Source organism: Ambystoma mexicanum, chromosome 13 (genome assembly GCF_040938575.1).
Source record: "Ambystoma mexicanum isolate Mex_15411 chromosome 13, UKY_AmexF1_1, whole genome shotgun sequence".
Lineage (NCBI taxonomy): Eukaryota > Metazoa > Chordata > Amphibia > Caudata > Ambystomatidae > Ambystoma > Ambystoma mexicanum.
Window position 1 is genome coordinate 817,595,699 of NC_090938.1, and position 23,663 is coordinate 817,619,361.

The following is a 23,663-nucleotide window of genomic DNA, read 5'->3' on the forward strand; positions in this document are numbered from 1 at the left end:
GGACAGGGCAGGGGGCAGATAACCATGTGGTAAGGGTTTCTCAGCTTCCACAGCCTGTGGGACAGGGCGGGGAGCAGATAAGCATGTGGTAAGGGTTTTTCAGCTTCCACCACCTGCAGGACAGGGCAGGGAGCAGATAAGCATGTGGTAAGGGTTTCTAAGCTTCCACCGCCTGCAGGACAGGGCAGGGAGCAGATAAGCATGTGGTAAGGGTTTCTAAGCTTCCACAGGCTGTAGGACAGGGAAGGGAGCAGATAGGCATGTGGTAAGGGTTTCTCAGCTTCCACCGCCTGCAGGACAGGGCAGGGAGCAAATAAGCATGTGGTAAGGGTTTCTAAGCTTCCACAGGCTGTAGGACAGGGCAGGGAGCAGATAAGCATGTGGTAAGGGTTTCTAAGCTTCCACAGTCTGTAGGACAGATCAGGGAGCAGATAGGCATGAGGTTCACAGCCTGTAGGACAGGGCAGGGAGCAGATAGGCATGTGGCAATTGTGTCTCAGCTTCCACAGCCTGTAGGACTTGGCAGGGAACAGATAGGCATGTGGTTCACAGCCTGTGGGACAGGGCAATGAGCAGATAGGCATGTGGTAAGGGTTTCTCAGCTTCCACCGCCTGCAGGACAGGGCAGGGAGCAGATAAGCATGTGGTAAGGGTTTCTAAGCTTCCACAGCTGGTAGGACAGAGCAGGGAGTAGATAGGCATGTGGTTCACAGACTGTAGGACAGGGCGGGGAGCAGATAGGCATGTGGTAAGGGTTTCTCAGCTTCCACCGCTTGCAGGACAGGGCAGGGCAGGGAGCAGATAAGCATGTGGTAAGGGTTTCTAAGCTTCCACAGCCTGTAGGACAGATCAGGGAGCAGATAGGCATGTGGTTCACAGCCTGTAGGACAGGGCAGGGAGCAGATAGGCATGTGGCAATTGTGTCTCAGCTTCCACAGCCTGTAGGACTTGGCAGGGAACAGATAGGCATGTGGTTCACAGCCTGTGGGACAGGGCAGGGAACAGATAGGCATGTGGTAAGGGTTTCTCAGCTTCCACCACCTGTAGGACAGGGCAGGGAGTAGATAGGCATGTGGTTCACAGACTGTAGGACAGGGCAGGGAGCAGATAGGCATATGTTAAGGGTTTCCTCAGCTTCCACCGCCTGCAGGACAGGGCAGGGAGCAGATAGGCATGCGGTAAGGGTTTCTCAGCTTCCACAGCCTGTAGGACAGGGCAGGGAGCAGATAGGCATGTGGTAAGGGTTTCTAAGCTTCCACAGCTGGTAGGACAGAGCAGGGAGTAGATAGGCATGTGGTTCACAGACTGTAGGACAGGGCAGGGAGCAGATAGGCATGTGTTAAGGCTTTCTAAGCTTCCACAGGCTGTACGACAGGGAAGGGAGCAGATAGGCATGTGGTAAGGGTTTCTCAGCTTCCACCGCTTGCAGGACAGGGCAGGGCAGGGAGCAGATAAGCATGTGGCAAGGGTTTTTCAGCTTCCACCGCCTGCAGGACAGGGCAGGGGGCAGATAACCATGTGGTAAGGGTTTCTCAGCTTCCACAGCCTGTGGGACAGGGCGGGGAGCAGATAAGCATGTGGTAAGGGTTTTTCAGCTTCCACCGCCTGCAGGACAGGGCAGGGAGCAGATAAGCATGTGGTAAGGGTTTCTAAGCTTCCACCGCCTGCAGGACAGGGCAGGGAGCAGATAAGCATGTGGTAAGGGTTTCTAAGCTTCCACAGGCTGTAGGACAGGGAAGGGAGCAGATAGGCATGTGGTAAGGGTTTCTCAGCTTCCACCGCCTGCAGGACAGGGCAGGGAGCAAATAAGCATGTGGTAAGGGTTTCTAAGCTTCCACAGGCTGTAGGACAGGGCAGGGAGCAGATAAGCATGTGGTAAGGGTTTCTAAGCTTCCACAGCCTGTAGGACAGATCAGGGAGCAGATAGGCATGAGGTTCACAGCCTGTAGGACAGGGCAGGGAGCAGATAGGCATGTGGCAATTGTGTCTCAGCTTCCACAGCCTGTAGGACTTGGCAGGGAACAGATAGGCATGTGGTTCACAGCCTGTGGGACAGGGCAATGAGCAGATAGGCATGTGGTAAGGGTTTCTCAGCTTCCACCGCCTGCAGGACAGGGCAGGGAGCAGATAAGCATGTGGTAAGGGTTTCTAAGCTTCCACAGCTGGTAGGACAGAGCAGGGAGTAGATAGGCATGTGGTTCACAGACTGTAGGACAGGGCGGGGAGCAGATAGGCATGTGGTAAGGGTTTCTCAGCTTCCACCGCTTGCAGGACAGGGCAGGGAGCAGATAAGCATGTGGTAAGGGTTTCTAAGCTTCCACAGCCTGTAGGACAGATCAGGGAGCAGATAGGCATGTGGTTCACAGCCTGTAGGACAGGGCAGGGAGCAGATAGGCATGTGGCAATTGTGTCTCAGCTTCCACAGCCTGTAGGACTTGGCAGGGAACAGATAGGCATGTGGTTCACAGCCTGTGGGACAGGGCAGGGAACAGATAGGCATGTGGTAAGGGTTTCTCAGCTTCCACCACCTGTAGGACAGGGCAGGGAGTAGATAGGCATGTGGTTCACAGACTGTAGGACAGGGCAGGGAGCAGATAGGCATATGTTAAGGGTTTCCTCAGCTTCCACCGCCTGCAGGACAGGGCAGGGAGCAGATAGGCATGCGGTAAGGGTTTCTCAGCTTCCACAGCCTGTAGGACAGGGCAGGGAGCAGATAGGCATGTGGTAAGGGTTTCTAAGCATCCACGGCCTGTAGGACGGGGCAGGGAGTAGATAGGCATGTGGTAAGGGTTTCTAAGCATCCACGGCCTGTAGGACAGGGCAGGGAGCATATAGGCATGTGGTAAGGGTTTCTCAGCTTTCACAGCTGGTAGGACAGGGCAGGGGGCAGATAGGCACGTGGTAAGGGTTTCTAAACTTTCACAGCCGGTAGGACAGGGGGCAGATAGGCACGCAGTAAGGGTTTCTCAGCTTTCACAGCCGGTAGGACAGGACAGAACACCCAAGGGGTGAATGGATACCGCGTTTTCCCAGGGCTATCGTCACTAGCCCCATGAGGGATTTCCCTCCCCATGAGATCCATCAGCTGAGTACCACCCCCAGGGGGAATATCGGGTAGAGTTCGTCACAACAGCTACTCATATTAATATAATTCGGCATCAGTTTCTAGCAACCACCTTCTTTCTGGTAACATCCTGCACTATTTGCTGCTCCAAACACTAACTCCCACTCTCGCCCGATACCTGGCCTCGGCTGATGGACCTGTGGATACTCTGTTCCAACGTGTCCAGGTGGAGGAGAATACTACAAGGTCCCATTAACATTGCTGGTAGTGTTTCTTCATACGTCACCATGTTTTTTCAGTACAAACAATTTTCACAGGACAAGTGCATTTCTTTTATGTCTAGTAGATACACTAAGGTCATCAACCTGCAGGCCTGGTTGCATTGTAAAGGTACTTCAAGGCCTGGTGCAGGTGCAGAGAGGGACCACGTGGGGCATGAATGAAAGCCCCCTGAAATGGACCAGAGGCGATGGCGTGCTGGTGCAGAGTAGTGTCAGGACGTACCACGTGCTGCATGAAGGAAAGACACTGAACTAGACCAGACAAAGGGCAGATGGAGAAGAAGAGAGGGGAAAGGGAGGGGAATTTACAGACATTGAAGAGATTCATTGGAATGGACACTAGAGAAGGAAACCATAGAGAGTGAAAGGGGGGGGGCAGATAATGGAAGGAAAATGGACAAGAGGGTCATGTGGAAGCATTGAAGGGTGCACAGAGGAGAGAAACAGCAAAGAACAAGAGAGATGCACTGAGAAGGACACAGGATAAAGCCAGCCAGACTGCAACATAACAGAAGGCATGGAGGAATGTGGAAGACACTGCATGAAATCCATAATAAAACATTGAGGTGTGCATCCCCTCAGCTCCCTCCATATAGAGCCTCACACCTGTGCAGGTCCAGGTGGTAGTTCACCATATCCGCCACTGCCTGCGCGTCGGCCGCAGACCCCGAGAGGGCACAGTAGATCCGCTCATGAAGGGGCGCCAGCTTATCAAACACACGGTTCGACACAAATTCACTGGGGAAAAAGGTAAGCAGTTCATTACTTGAGCATGGTTGAACCCCAACACCCCAATGCATGACCACCCACAGAGGCACATGCAACCTTTCCTCTTAGAAGGTGCTGTGAGGCCAGAACCACTAGCGCATGCCCATAATTGATCAGTGCAAAGCATGAACCCACACACAAACACTGCCCAAGATGTCACTGCCTAGACACACACAAACACACACCCTCTGCAAGACCCATCACTGCCTAACCATGACTAGAATCAGCTCAAACCATGAACCCACACTCTGCCCGACATGTGACCGCTGAGGCACCAGTCACTGTCCAGACACACACACTCACACCCACCCACACACCCTCTGCAAGACCCATCACTGCCTAACCATGACTAGAATCCGTGCAAAGCACGAACCCACAAACAAACACGGCCGGAGATGTCACTGCCCAGACACACACACAAACACACACTGTCTGCAAGGCCCATCACTGCCTAACCATTACTAGAATCAGTTCACATATCAACCCCCAAACAAAACGTGATCACAACCAACCACTGCAACAATCACTGCAAACCATTAAAACCAGCATACCATAAACCAACACTCATACAAACTGTGATCCCACACCCACCAATGCAACAAGCACTACAAAACATTAACAAAACCAACATACCATGAACTCACACTCATACAACCTGTCACCCTACACCCACCACTACAAAAGACAATCACTGCAACCCATTAACAAAACCAGCATACCATGAACCCACACTCATACAAACTGTGATCCCACACCCACTACTGCAACAATCACTGAAAACCATTAACAAAACCAGCACACCATAAACCCACACTCATACAAACTGTGATCTCACACCCACCACTGCAACAGACAATCACTGCAACCCATTAACAAAACCAGCATACTATGGACCCACACTCATACAAACTGTGATCCCACACCCACCACTGCAACAATCACTGCAAATCATTAACAAAACCAGCATACCATGATCCCACACTCATACAAACTGTGATCCCACACCCACCACTGCAACAGACAATCACTGCAACCCATTAACAAAACCAGCATACCATGGACCCACACTCATACAAACTGTGATCACACAGCCACCACTGCAACAGACAATCACTGCAAACCATTAACAAAACCAGCATACCATGATCCCACACTCATACAAACTGTGACCCCACACCCACAACTGCAACAGACAATTGCTGCCAACCATTAACAAATCCAGCATACAATGATCCCACAATCATACAAACTCTGATCACACACCCACCACTGCAACAGACAATCACTGCAAATCATTAACAAAACCAGCAAACCATGATCCCACACTCATACAAACTGTGATCCCACACCCACCACTGCAACAATCCCTGCAAACCATTATCAAATCCAGCATACCATGAACCAACACTCACACAAACTGTGATCCCACACCCACCACTGCAATAGACAATCACTGCAAACCATTAACAAAACCAGCATACCATGAACCCACACTCATAAAAACTGTGATCCCACACCCACTACTGCAACAATCACTGAAAACCATTAACAAAACCAGCACACCATAAACCCACACTCATACAAACTGTGATCTCACACCCACCACTGCAACAGACAATCACTGCAAATCATTAACAAAACCAGCATACCATGATCACACACTCATACAAACTGTGATCCCACACCCACCACTGCAACAATCCCTGCAAACCATTAACAAAACCAGCATACCATGATCCCACACTCATACAAACTGTGATCACACAGCCACCACTGCAACAGACAATCACTGCAAATCATTAACAAAACCAGCATACCATGAACCCATACTCATATCAACTGTGATCTCACACCCACCACTGCAACAGACAATCACTGCAAACCATTAACAAAATCAGCATACCATGAACCCACACTCATACAAACTGTGATCACACACCTACCACTACAACAATCACTCCAAATCATTAACAAAACCAGCATACCATGATCCCACACTCTTACAAACTGTGATCCCACACCCACCACTGCAAACATCCCTGCAAACCATTAACAAAACCAGCATACCATGAACCCACACTTATACAAACTGTGATCACACACCCACAACAATCACTGCAAACTATTAACCAAACCAGATACCATGAACCCACACTCACACAAGATGTGATCCCATACCCACCACTGCAACTATCACTGCAAACCATTAATCAAACCAGCATACCAGGAACCCACACTCACGCAAACTGTGATCCCACACCCACCACTGCAACAGCCAATCACTGCAAACCATTAACAAAACCAGCATACCATGAACCCACACTCATACAAACTGTGACCCCACACCCACAACTGCAACAGACAATTGCTGCCAACCATTAACAAATCCAGCATACAATGATCCCACAATCATACAAACTCTGATCACACACCCACCACTGCAACAGACAATCACTGCAAATCATTAACAAAACCAGCATACCATGAACCCACACTCATACAAACTGTGACCCCACACCCACAACTGCAACAGACAATTGCTGCCAACCATTAACAAATCCAGCATACAATGATCCCACAATCATACAAACTCTGATCACACACCCACCACTGCAACAGACAATCACTGCAAACCATTAACAAAACCAGCATACCATGAACCCACACTCATACAAACTGTGACCCCACACCCACAACTGCAACAGACAATTGCTGCCAACCATTAACAAATCCAGCATACAATGATCCCACACTCATACAAACTGTGATCCCACACTCACCACTGCAACAATCCCTGCAAACCATTAACAAAACCAGCATACCATGTACCCACACTCACACAAACTGTGATCCCACACCCACCACTGCAACAGCCAATCACTGCAACCCATTAACAAAATCAGCATACCATGAACCCACACTCATACAAACTGTGATCCCACACCCACCACTGCAACAATCCCTGCAAACCATTAACAAAACCAGCATACCATGTACCCACACTCACACAAACTGTGATCCCACACCCACCACTGCAACAGCCAATCACTGCAACCCATTAACAAATCCAGCATACCATGGACCCACACTCATACAAACTGTGATCCCACACCCACCACTGCAACAGTCACTGCAAACCATTAACAAAACCAGCATACCATGAACCCACACTCATACAAACTGTGATCCCACACCCACCACTGCAACAGACAATCACTGCAAACCATTAACAAAACCAGCATACCATGATCCCACACTCATACAAACTGTGATCACACAGCCACCACTGCAACAGACAATCACTGCAAACCATTAACAAAACCAGCATACCATGATCCCAAACACATACAAACTGTGATCCCACACCCACCACTGCAACAATCCCTGCAAACCATTATCAAATCCAGCATAACATGAACCAGCACTCACACAAACTGTGATCCCACACCCACCACTGCAATAGACAATCACTGCAAACCATTAACAAAACCAGCATACCATGAACCCACACTCATACAAACTGTGATCACACACCTACCACTGCAACAATCACTCCAAATCATTAACAAAACCAGCATTTCATGATCCCACACTCATACAAACTGTGATCCCACACCCACCACTGCAACAATCACTGCAAACCATTTACAAAACCAGCATACCATGATCCCACACTCATACAAACTGTGATCACACAGCCACCACTGCAACAGACAATCACTGCAAATCATTAACAAAACCAGCATACCATGAACTCATACTCATATCAACTGTGATCTCACACCCACAACTGCAACAGACAATCACTGCCAACCATTAACAAATCCAGCATACAATGATCCCACAATCATACAAACTCTGATCACACACCCACCACTGCAACAGACAATCACTGCAAACCATTAACAAAATCAGCATACCATGAACCCACACTCATACAAACTGTGATCACACACCTACCACTGCAACAATCACTCCAAATCATTAACAAAACCAGCATACCATGATCCCACACTCTTACAAACTGTGATCCCACACCCACCACTGCAAACATCCCTGCAAACTATTAACCAAACCAGATACCATGAACCCACACTCACACAAGATGTGATCCCATACCCACCACTGCAACTATCACTGCAAACCATTAATCAAACCAGCATACCAGGAACCCACACTCACACAAACTGTGATCCCACACCCACCACTGCAACAGCCAATCACTGCAAACCATTAACAAAACCAGCATACCATGAACCCACACTCATACAAACTGTGACCCCACACCCACAACTGCAACAGACAATTGCTGCCAACCATTAACAAATCCAGCATACAATGATCCCACAATCATACAAACTCTGATCACACACCCACCACTGCAACAGGCAATCACTGCAAATCATTAACAAAACCAGCAAACCATGATCCCACACTCATACAAACTGTGATCCCACACCCACCACTGCAACAATCCCTGCAAACCATTAACAAAACCAGCATACCATGTACCCACACTCACACAAACTGTGATCCCACACCCACCACTGCAACAGCCAATCACTGCAACCCATTAACAAAACCAGCATACCATGGACCCACACTCATACAAACTGTGATCCCACACCCACCACTGCAACAGTCACTGCAAACCATTAACAAAACCAGCATACCATGAACCCACACTCATACAAACTGTGATCCCACACCCACCACTGCAACAGACAATCACTGCAAACCATTAACAAAACCAGCATACCATGATACCACACTCATACAAACTGTGATCACACAGCCACCACTGCAACAGACAATCACTGCAAACCATTAACAAAACCAGCATACCATGATCCCAAACTCATACAAACTGTGATCCCACACCCACCACTGCAACAATCCCTGCAAACCATTATCAAATCCAGCATACCATGAACCAGCACTCACACAAACTGTGATCCCACACCCACCACTGCAATAGACAATCACTGCAAACCATTAACAAAACCAGCATACCATGAACCCACACTCATACAAACTGTGATCACACACCTACCACTGCAACAATCACTCCAAATCATTAACAAAACCAGCATACCATGATCCCACACTCATACAAATTGTGATCCCACACCCACCACTGCAACAATCACTGCAAACCATTTACAAAACCAGCATACCATGATCCCACACTCATACAAACTGTGATCACACAGCCACCACTGCAACAGACAATCACTGCAAATCATTAACAAAACCAGCATACCATGAACTCATACTCATATCAACTGTGATCTCACACCCACAACTGCAACAGACAATCACTGCCAACCATTAACAAATCCAGCATACAATGATCCCACAATCATACAAACTCTGATCACACACCCACCACTGCAACAGACAATCACTGCAAATCATTAACAAAACCAGCAAACCATGATCCCACACTCATACAAACTGTGATCCCACACCCACCACTGCAACAATCCCTGCAAACCATTAACAAAACCAGCATACCATGTACCCACACTCACACAAACTGTGATCCCACACCCACCACTGCAACAGCCAATCACTGCAACCCATTAACAAAACCAGCATACTATGGACCCACACTCATACAAACTGTGATCCCACACCCACCACTGCAACAGTCACTGCAAACCATTAACAAAACCAGCATACCATGAACCCACACTCATACAAACTGTGATCCCACACCCACCACTGCAACAGACAATCACTGCAAACCATTAACAAAACCAGCATACCATGATCCCACACTCATACAAACTGTGATCACACAGCCACCACTGCAACAGACAATCACTGCAAACCATTAACAAAACCAGCATACCATGATCCCAAACTCATACAAACTGTGATCCCACACCCACCACTGCAACAATCCCTGCAAACCATTATCAAATCCAGCATACCATGAACAAGCACTCACACAAACTGTGATCCCACACCCACCACTGCAATAGACAATCACTGCAAACCATTAACAAAACCAGCATACCATGAACCCACACTCATACAAACTGTGATCACACACCTACCACTGCAACAATCACTCCAAATCATTAACAAAACCAGCATACCATGATCCCACACTCATACAAACTGTGATCCCACACCCACCACTGCAACAATCACTGCAAACCATTTACAAAACCAGCATACCATGATCCCACACTCATACAAACTGTGATCAAACAGCCACCACTGCAACAGACAATCACTGCAAATCATTAACAAAACCAGCATACCATGAACTCATACTCATATCAACTGTGATCTCACACCCACCACTGCAACAGACAATCACTGCAAACCATTAACAAAACCAACATACCATGATCCCACACTCATACAAACTGTGATCACACAGCCACCACTGCAACAGACAATCACTGCAAATCATTAACAAAACCAGCATACCATGAACTCATACTCATATCAACTGTGATCTCACACCCACCACTGCAACAGACAATCACTGAAAACCATTAACAAAACCAGCATACCATGATCCCACACTCATACAAACTGTGATCACACACCTACCACTGCAACAATCACTCCAAATCATTAACAAAACCAGCATACCATGATCCCACACTCATACAAACTGTGATCCCACACCCACCACTGCAAACATCCCTGCAAACCATTAACAAAATCAGCATACCATGAACCCACACACACACAAACTGTCATCCCACACCCACCACTGCAACAGACAATCACTGCAAACCATTAACAAAACCAGCATACCATGAACCCACACTTATACAAACTGTGATCACACACCCACAACAATCACTGCAAACTATTAACCAAACCAGATACCATGAACCCACACTCACACAAGATGTGATCCCATACCCACCACTGCAACTATCACTGCAAACCATTAATCAAGCCAGCATACCAGGAACCCACACTCACACAAACTGTGATCCCACACCCACCACTGCAACAGCCAATCACTGCAAACCATTAACAAAACCAGCATACCATTAACCCACACTCATACAAACTGTGATCCCACACCCACCACTGCAACAGACAATCCCTGCAAACCATTATCAAATCCAGCATACCATGAACCAGCACTCATAGAAACTGTGACCCCACACCCACAACTGCAACAGACAATTGCTGCCAACCATTAACAAATCCAGCATACAATGATCCCACAATCATACAAACTCTGATCACACACCCACCACTGCAACAGACAATCACTGCAAATCATTAACAAAACCAGCAAACCATGATCCCACACTCATACAAACTGTGATCCCACACCCACCACTGCAACAATCCCTGCAAACCATTAACAAAACCAGCATACCATGTACCCACACTCACACAAACTGTGATCCCACACCCACCACTGCAACAGCCAATCACTGCAACCCATTAACAAAACCAGCATACCATGGACCCACACTCATACAAACTGTGATCCCACACCCACCACTGCAACAGTCACTGCAAACCATTAACAAAACCAGCATACCATGAACCCACACTCATACAAACTGTGATCACACACCTACCACTGCAACAATCACTCCAAATCATTAACAAAACCAGCATACCATGATCCCACACTCATACAAATTGTGATCCCACACCCACCACTGCAACAATCACTGCAAACCATTTACAAAACCAGCATACCATGATCCCACACTCATACAAACTGTGATCACACAGCCACCACTGCAACAGACAATCACTGCAAATCATTAACAAAACCAGCATACCATGAACTCATACTCATATCAACTGTGATCTCACACCCACAACTGCAACAGACAATCACTGCCAACCATTAACAAATCCAGCATACAATGATCCCACAATCATACAAACTCTGATCACACACCCACCACTGCAACAGACAATCACTGCAAATCATTAACAAAACCAGCAAACCATGATCCCACACTCATACAAACTGTGATCCCACACCCACCACTGCAACAATCCCTGCAAACCATTAACAAAACCAGCATACCATGTACCCACACTCACACAAACTGTGATCCCACACCCACCACTGCAACAGCCAATCACTGCAACCCATTAACAAAACCAGCATACTATGGACCCACACTCATACAAACTGTGATCCCACACCCACCACTGCAACAGTCACTGCAAACCATTAACAAAACCAGCATACCATGAACCCACACTCATACAAACTGTGATCCCACACCCACCACTGCAACAGACAATCACTGCAAACCATTAACAAAACCAGCATACCATGATCCCACACTCATACAAACTGTGATCACACAGCCACCACTGCAACAGACAATCACTGCAAACCATTAACAAAACCAGCATACCATGATCCCAAACTCATACAAACTGTGATCCCACACCCACCACTGCAACAATCCCTGCAAACCATTATCAAATCCAGCATACCATGAACAAGCACTCACACAAACTGTGATCCCACACCCACCACTGCAATAGACAATCACTGCAAACCATTAACAAAACCAGCATACCATGAACCCACACTCATACAAACTGTGATCACACACCTACCACTGCAACAATCACTCCAAATCATTAACAAAACCAGCATACCATGATCCCACACTCATACAAACTGTGATCCCACACCCACCACTGCAACAATCACTGCAAACCATTTACAAAACCAGCATACCATGATCCCACACTCATACAAACTGTGATCACACAGCCACCACTGCAACAGACAATCACTGCAAATCATTAACAAAACCAGCATACCATGAACTCATACTCATATCAACTGTGATCTCACACCCACCACTGCAACAGACAATCACTGCAAACCATTAACAAAACCAGCATACCATGATCCCACACTCATACAAACTGTGATCACACAGCCACCACTGCAACAGACAATCACTGAAAACCATTAACAAAACCAGCATACCATGAACCCACACTCATACAAACTGTGATCACACACCTACCACTGCAACAATCACTCCAAATCATTAACAAAACCAGCATACCATGATCCCACACTCATACAAACTGTGATCCCACACCCACCACTGCAAACATCCCTGCAAACCATTAACAAAATCAGCATACCATGAACCCACACACACACAAACTGTTATCCCACACCCACTACTGCAACAGACAATCACTGCAAACCATTAACAAAACCAGCATACCATGAACCCACACTTATACAAACTGTGATCACACACCCACAACAATCACTGCAAACTATTAACCAAACCAGATACCATGAACCCACACTCACACAAGATGTGATCCCATACCCACCACTGCGACTATCACTGCAAACCATTAATCAAGCCAGCATACCAGGAACCCACACTCACACAAACTGTGATCCCACACCCACCACTGCAACAGCCAATCACTGCAAACCATTAACAAAACCAGCATACCATTAACCCACACTCATACAAACTGTGATCACACACCCACCACTGCAACAGACAATCACTGCAAACCATTATCAAAACCAGCATACCATGAACCCACACTCATGCAAACTGTGATCCCACACCCACCACTGCAACAGACAATCACTGCAAACCATTAACAAAACCAGCATACCATGAACCCACACTCATACAAACTGTGATCCCACATCCACCACTGCAACAAGCACTGCAAACCATTAACAAAACCAGCATACCATAGACCCACACTCATTCAAACTGTGATCCCACACTCAACACTGCAACGGACAATCACTGCCAGCCATTAACAAAACCAGCATACCATGGACACACACTCATACAAACTGTGATCCACACTCATCACTGCAACAGCCAATCACTGCAAACCATTAACAAAATCAGCATACAATAGACCCACACTCATACAAACTGTGATCCCACACCCACCACTGCAACAGACAATCACTGCAAATCATTAACAAAACCAGCATACCATGATCCCACACTCATACAAACTGTGATCCCACATCCACACTGGAACAGACAATCATTGCAAACCATTAACAAAACCTGCATACCATGAACTCACACTCATACAAACTGTGATCCTACACCCACCACTGCAACAGACAATCACTGCCAGCCATTAACAAAACCAGCATACCATGGACCCACACTCATACAAACTGTGATCCACACTCACCACTGCAACAGCCAATCACTGCAAATCATTAACAAGACCAGCATACCATGATCCTACACTCATAAAAACTGTGATCCCACACCCACACTGGAACAGACCATCACTGCAAACCATTAACAAAACCAGCACACCATGATGCTACACTCATACAAACTGTGATCACACACCCACCACTGCAACAGCCAATCACTGCAAACCATTAACAAAACCAGCATACCATGATCCCACACTCATACAAACTGTGATCCACATCCACACTGGAACAATCACTGCAAACCATTAACACAACCAGCATACCATGATCCTACACTCATACAAACTGTGATCACACACCCACCACTGCAACAGACAATCACTGCAAACCATTAACAAAACCAGAATACCATGGACCCACACTCATACAAACTGTGATCCCACACCCACCACTGCAACAATCACTGCAAACCATTAACAAAACCAGCATACCATGAACCCACACTCACACAAACTGTGATCACACACCCACCACTGCAACAGACAATCACTGCAAACCATTAACAAAACCAGCATACCATGGACCCACACTCATACAAACTGTGATCCCACACCCACCACTGCAACAATCACTGCAAACCATTAACAAAACCAGCATACCATGAACCCACACTCACACAAACTGTGATCACACACCCACCACTGCAACAATCACTGCAAACCATTTACAAAACCAGCATACCATGATCCCACACTCATACAAACTGTGATCACACAGCCACCACTGCAACAGACAATCACTGCAAATCATTAACAAAACCAGCATACCATGAACTCATACTCATATCAACTGTGATCTCACACCCACAACTGCAACAGACAATCACTGCCAACCATTAACAAATCCAGCATACAATGATCCCACAATCATACAAACTCTGATCACACACCCACCACTGCAACAGACAATCACTGCAAACCATTAACAAAATCAGCATACCATGAACCCACACTCATACAAACTGTGATCACACACCTACCACTGCAACAATCACTCCAAATCATTAACAAAACCAGCATACCATGATCCCACACTCTTACAAACTGTGATCCCACACCCACCACTGCAAACATCCCTGCAAACCATTAACAAAACCAGCATACCATGAACCCACACTTATACAAACTGTGATCACACACCCAAAACAATCACTGCAAACTATTAACCAAACCAGATACCATGAACCCACACTCACACAAGATGTGATCCCATACCCACCACTGCAACTATCACTGCAAACCATTAATCAAACCAGCATACCAGGAACCCACACTCACACAAACTGTGATCCCACACCCACCACTGCAACAGCCAATCACTGCAAACCATTAACAAAACCAGCATACCATGAACCCACACTCATACAAACTGTGACCCCACACCCACAACTGCAACAGACAATTGCTGCCAACCATTAACAAATCCAGCATACAATGATCCCACAATCATACAAACTCTGATCACACACCCACCACTGCAACAGACAATCACTGCAAATCATTAACAAAACCAGCAAACCATGATCCCACACTCATACAAACTGTGATCCCACACCCACCACTGCAACAATCCCTGCAAACCATTAACAAAACCAGCATACCATGATCCCACACTCACACAAACTGTGATCCCACACCCACCACTGCAACAATCCCTGCAAACCATTAACAAAACCAGCGTACCATGTACCCACACTCACACAAACTGTGATCCCACACCCACCACTGCAACAGCCAATCACTGCAACCCATTAACAAAACCAGCATACTATGGACCCACACTCATACAAACTGTGATCCCACACCCACCACTGCAACAGTCACTGCAAACCATTAACAAAACCAGCATACCATGAACCCACACTCATACAAACTGTGATCCCACACCCACCACTGCAACAGACAATCACTGCAAACCATTAACAAAACCAGCATACCATGATCCCACACTCATACAAACTGTGATCACACAGCCACCACTGCAACAGACAATCACTGCAAACCATTAACAAAACCAGCATACCATGATCCCAAACTCATACAAACTGTGATCCCACACCCACCACTGCAACAATCCCTGCAAACCATTATCAAATCCAGCATACCATGAACAAGCACTCACACAAACTGTGATCCCACACCCACCACTGCAATAGACAATCACTGCAAACCATTAACAAAACCAGCATACCATGAACCCACACTCATACAAACTGTGATCACACACCTACCACTGCAACAATCACTCCAAATCATTAACAAAACCAGCATACCATGATCCCACACTCATACAAACTGTGATCCCACACCCACCACTGCAACAATCACTGCAAACCATTTACAAAACCAGCATACCATGATCCCACACTCATACAAACTGTGATCACACAGCCACCACTGCAACAGACAATCACTGCAAATCATTAACAAAACCAGCATACCATGAACTCATACTCATATCAACTGTGATCTCACACCCACCACTGCAACAGACAATCACTGCAAACCATTAACAAAACCAGCATACCATGATCCCACACTCATACAAACTGTGATCACACAGCCACCACTGCAACAGACAATCACTGCAAATCATTAACAAAACCAGCATACCATGAACTCATACTCATATCAACTGTGATCTCACACCCACCACTGCAACAGACAATCACTGAAAACCATTAACAAAACCAGCATACCATGAACCCACACTCATACAAACTGTGATCACACACCTACCACTGCAACAATCACTCCAAATCATTAACAAAACCAGCATACCATGATCCCACAATCATACAAACTCTGATCACACACCCACCACTGCAACAGACAATCACTGCAAATCATTAACAAAACCAGCAAACCATGATCCCACACTCATACAAACTGTGATCCCACACCCACCACTGCAACAATCCCTGCAAACCATTAACAAAACCAGCATACCATGATCCCACACTCACACAAACTGTGATCCCACACCCACCACTGCAACAATCCCTGCAAACCATTAACAAAACCAGCGTACCATGTACCCACACTCACACAAACTGTGATCCCACACCCACCACTGCAACAGCCAATCACTGCAACCCATTAACAAAACCAGCATACTATGGACCCACACTCATACAAACTGTGATCCCACACCCACCACTGCAACAGTCACTGCAAACCATTAACAAAACCAGCATACCATGAACCCACACTCATACAAACTGTGATCCCACACCCACCACTGCAACAGACAATCACTGCAAACCATTAACAAAACCAGCATACCATGATCCCACACTCATACAAACTGTGATCACACAGCCACCACTGCAACAGACAATCACTGCAAACCATTAACAAAACCAGCATACCATGATCCCAAACTCATACAAACTGTGATCCCACACCCACCACTGCAACAATCCCTGCAAACCATTATCAAATCCAGCATACCATGAACAAGCACTCACACAAACTGTGATCCCACACCCACCACTGCAATAGACAATCACTGCAAACCATTAACAAAACCAGCATACCATGAACCCACACTCATACAAACTGTGATCACACACCTACCACTGCAACAATCACTCCAAATCATTAACAAAACCAGCATACCATGATCCCACACTCATACAAACTGTGATCCCACACCCACCACTGCAACAATCACTGCAAACCATTTACAAAACCAGCATACCATGAACTCATACTCATATCAACTGTGATCTCACACCCACAACTGCAACAGACAATCACTGCCAACCATAAACAAATCCAGCATACAATGATCCCACAATCATACAAACTCTGATCACACACCCACCACTGCAACAGACAATCACTGCAAATCATTAACAAAACCAGCAAACCATGATCCCACACTCATACAAACTGTGATCCCACACCCACCACTGCAACAATCCCTGCAAACCATTAACAAAACCAGCATACCATGTACCCACACTCACACAAACTGTGATCCCACACCCACCACTGCAACAGCCAATCACTGCAACCCATTAACAAAACCAGCATACTATGGACCCACACTCATACAAACTGTGATCCCACACCCACCACTGCAACAGTCACTGCAAACCATTAACAAAACCAGCATACCATGAACCCACACTCATACAAACTGTGATCCCACACCCACCACTGCAACAGACAATCACTGCAAACCATTAACAAAACCAGCATACCATGATCCCACACTCATACAAACTGTGATCACACAGCCACCACTGCAACAGACAATCACTGCAAACCATTAACAAAACCAGCATACCATGATCCCAAACTCATACAAACTGTGATCCCACACCCACCACTGCAACAATCCCTGCAAACCATTATCAAATCCAGCATACCATGAACAAGCACTCACACAAACTGTGATCCCACACCCACCACTGCAATAGACAATCACTGCAAACCATTAACAAAACCAGCATACCATGAACCCACACTCATACAAACTGTGATCACACACCTACCACTGCAACAATCACTCCAAATCATTAACAAAACCAGCATACCATGATCCCACACTCATACAAACTGTGATCCCACACCCACCACTGCAACAATCACTGCAAACCATTTACAAAACCAGCATACCATGATCCCACACTCATACAAACTGTGATCAAACAGCCACCACTGCAACAGACAATCACTGCAAATCATTAACAAAACCAGCATACCATGAACTCATACTCATATCAACTGTGATCTCACACCCACCACTGCAACAGACAATCACTGCAAACCATTAACAAAACCAGCATACCATGATCCCACACTCATACAAACTGTGATCACACAGCCACCACTGCAACAGACAATCACTGCAAATCATTAACAAAACCAGCATACCATGAACTCATACTCATATCAACTGTGATCTCACACCCACCACTGCAACAGACAATCACTGAAAACCATTAACAAAACCAGCATACCATGATCCCACACTCATACAAACTGTGATCACACACCTACCACTGCAACAATCACTCCAAATCATTAACAAAACCAGCATACCATGATCCCACACTCATACAAACTGTGATCCCACACCCACCACTGCAAACATCCCTGCAAACCATTAACAAAATCAGCATACCATGAACCCACACACACACAAACTGTCATCCCACACCCACCACTGCAACAGACAATCACTGCAAACCATTAACAAAACCAGCATACCATGAACCCACACTTATACAAACTGTGATCACACACCCACAACAATCACTGCAAACTATTAACCAAACCAGATACCATGAACCCACACTCACACAAGATGTGATCCCATACCCACCACTGCAACTATCACTGCAAACCATTAATCAAGCCAGCATACCAGGAACCCACACTCACACAAACTGTGATCCCACACCCACCACTGCAACAGCCAATCACTGCAAACCATTAACAAAACCAGCATACCATTAACCCACACTCATACAAACTGTGATCCCACACCCACCACTGCAACAGACAATCCCTGCAAACCATTATCAAATCCAGCATACCATGAACCAGCACTCATAGAAACTGTGACCCCACACCCACAACTGCAACAGACAATTGCTGCCAACCATTAACAAATCCAGCATACAATGATCCCACAATCATACAAACTCTGATCACACACCCACCACTGCAACAGACAATCACTGCAAATCATTAACAAAACCAGCAAACCATGATCCCACACTCATACAAACTGTGATCCCACACCCACCACTGCAACAATCCCTGCAAACCATTAACAAAACCAGCATACCATGTACCCACACTCACACAAACTGTGATCCCACACCCACCACTGCAACAGCCAATCACTGCAACCCATTAACAAAACCAGCATACCATGGACCCACACTCATACAAACTGTGATCCCACACCCACCACTGCAACAGTCACTGCAAACCATTAACAAAACCAGCATACCATGAACCCACACTCATACAAACTGTGATCACACACCTACCACTGCAACAATCACTCCAAATCATTAACAAAACCAGCATACCATGATCCCACACTCATACAAATTGTGATCCCACACCCACCACTGCAACAATCACTGCAAACCATTTACAAAACCAGCATACCATGATCCCACACTCATACAAACTGTGATCACACAGCCACCACTGCAACAGACAATCACTGCAAATCATTAACAAAACCAGCATACCATGAACTCATACTCATATCAACTGTGATCTCACACCCACAACTGCAACAGACAATCACTGCCAACCATTAACAAATCCAGCATACAATGATCCCACAATCATACAAACTCTGATCACACACCCACCACTGCAACAGACAATCACTGCAAATCATTAACAAAACCAGCAAACCATGATCCCACACTCATACAAACTGTGATCCCACACCCACCACTGCAACAATCCCTGCAAACCATTAACAAAACCAGCATACCATGTACCCACACTCACACAAACTGTGATCCCACACCCACCACTGCAACAGCCAATCACTGCAACCCATTAACAAAACCAGCATACTATGGACCCACACTCATACAAACTGTGATCCCACACCCACCACTGCAACAGTCACTGCAAACCATTAACAAAACCAGCATACCATGAACCCACACTCATACAAACTGTGATCCCACACCCACCACTGCAACAGACAATCACTGCAAACCATTAACAAAACCAGCATACCATGATCCCACACTCATACAAACTGTGATCACACAGCCACCACTGCAACAGACAATCACTGCAAACCATTAACAAAACCAGCATACCATGATCCCAAACTCATACAAACTGTGATCCCACACCCACCACTGCAACAATCCCTGCAAACCATTATCAAATCCAGCATACCATGAACAAGCACTCACACAAACTGTGATCCCACACCCACCACTGCAATAGACAATCACTGCAAACCATTAACAAAACCAGCATACCATGAACCCACACTCATACAAACTGTGATCACACACCTACCACTGCAACAATCACTCCAAATCATTAACAAAACCAGCATACCATGATCCCACACTCATACAAACTGTGATCCCACACCCACCACTGCAACAATCACTGCAAACCATTTACAAAACCAGCATACCATGATCCCACACTCATACAAACTGTGATCACACAGCCACCACTGCAACAGACAATCACTGCAAATCATTAACAAAACCAGCATACCATGAACTCATACTCATATCAACTGTGATCTCACACCCACCACTGCAACAGACAATCACTGCAAACCATTAACAAAACCAGCATACCATGATCCCACACTCATACAAACTGTGATCACACAGCCACCACTGCAACAGACAATCACTGAAAACCATTAACAAAACCAGCATACCATGAACCCACACTCATACAAACTGTGATCACACACCTACCACTGCAACAATCACTCCAAATCATTAACAAAACCAGCATACCATGATCCCACACTCATACAAACTGTGATCCCACACCCACCACTGCAAACATCCCTGCAAACCATTAACAAAATCAGCATACCATGAACCCACACACACACAAACTGTTATCCCACACCCACTACTGCAACAGACAATCACTGCAAACCATTAACAAAACCAGCATACCATGAACCCACACTTATACAAACTGTGATCACACACCCACAACAATCACTGCAAACTATTAACCAAACCAGATACCATGAACCCACACTCACACAAGATGTGATCCCATACCCACCACTGCGACTATCACTGCAAACCATTAATCAAGCCAGCATACCAGGAACCCACACTCACACAAACTGTGATCCCACACCCTCCACTGCAACAGCCAATCACTGCAAACCATTAACAAAACCAGCATACCATTAACCCACACTCATACAAACTGTGATCACACACCCACCACTGCAACAGACAATCACTGCAAACCATTATCAAAACCAGCATACCATGAACCCACACTCATGCAAACTGTGATCCCACACCCACCACTGCAACAGACAATCACTGCAAACCATTAACAAAACCAGCATACCATGAACCCACACTCATACAAACTGTGATCCCACATCCACCACTGCAACAAGCACTGCAAACCATTAACAAAACCAGCATACCATAGACCCACACTCATTCAAACTGTGATCCCACACTCAACACTGCAACGGACAATCACTGCCAGCCATTAACAAAACCAGCATACCATGGACACACACTCATACAAACTGTGATCCACACTCATCACTGCAACAGCCAATCACTGCAAACCATTAACAAAATCAGCATACAATAGACCCACACTCATACAAACTGTGATCCCACACCCACCACTGCAACAGACAATCACTGCAAATCATTAACAAAACCAGCATACCATGATCCCACACTCATACAAACTGTGATCCCACATCCACACTGGAACAGACAATCATTGCAAACCATTAACAAAACCTGCATACCATGAACTCACACTCATACAAACTGTGATCCTACACCCACCACTGCAACAGACAATCACTGCCAGCCATTAACAAAACCAGCATACCATGGACCCACACTCATACAAACTGTGATCCACACTCACCACTGCAACAGCCAATCACTGCAAATCATTAACAAGACCAGCATACCATGATCCTACACTCATAAAAACTGTGATCCCACACCCACACTGGAACAGACCATCACTGCAAACCATTAACAAAACCAGCACACCATGATGCTACACTCATACAAACTGTGATCACACACCCACCACTGCAACAGCCAATCACTGCAAACCATTAACAAAACCAGCATACCATGATCCCACACTCATACAAACTGTGATCCACATCCACACTGGAACAATCACTGCAAACCATTAACACAACCAGCATACCATGATCCTACACTCATACAAACTGTGATCACACACCCACCACTGCAACAGACAATCACTGCAAACCATTAACAAAACCAGAATACCATGGACCCACACTCATACAAACTGTGATCCCACACCCACCACTGCAACAATCACTGCAAACCATTAACAAAACCAGCATACCATGAACCCACACTCACACAAACTGTGATCACACACCCACCACTGCAACAGACAATCACTGCAAACCATTAACAAAACCAGCATACCATGGACCCACACTCATACAAACTGTGATCCCACACCCACCACTGCAACAATCACTGCAAACCATTAACAAAACCAGCATACCATGAACCCACACTCACACAAACTGTGATCACACACCCACCACTGCAACAATCACTGCAAACCATTTACAAAACCAGCAT

At 46.1% G+C, this 23,663-nt stretch overlaps 1 protein-coding gene across 1 annotated transcript in view; it reads right to left on the minus strand.

Annotated features, from left to right (window-relative positions):
* LOC138522060 (proteasome subunit beta type-9-like) overlaps positions 1 to 23,663 on the minus strand; it is a 172,118-nt gene that overhangs the window by 95,288 nt on the left and 53,167 nt on the right. Inside the window, exon 3 of the mRNA XM_069635297.1 lies at positions 3,952 to 4,083. Coding sequence (XP_069491398.1) covers positions 3,952 to 4,083 — 132 coding nt within the window. The remainder of the gene's footprint in view (positions 1 to 3,951; positions 4,084 to 23,663) is intronic.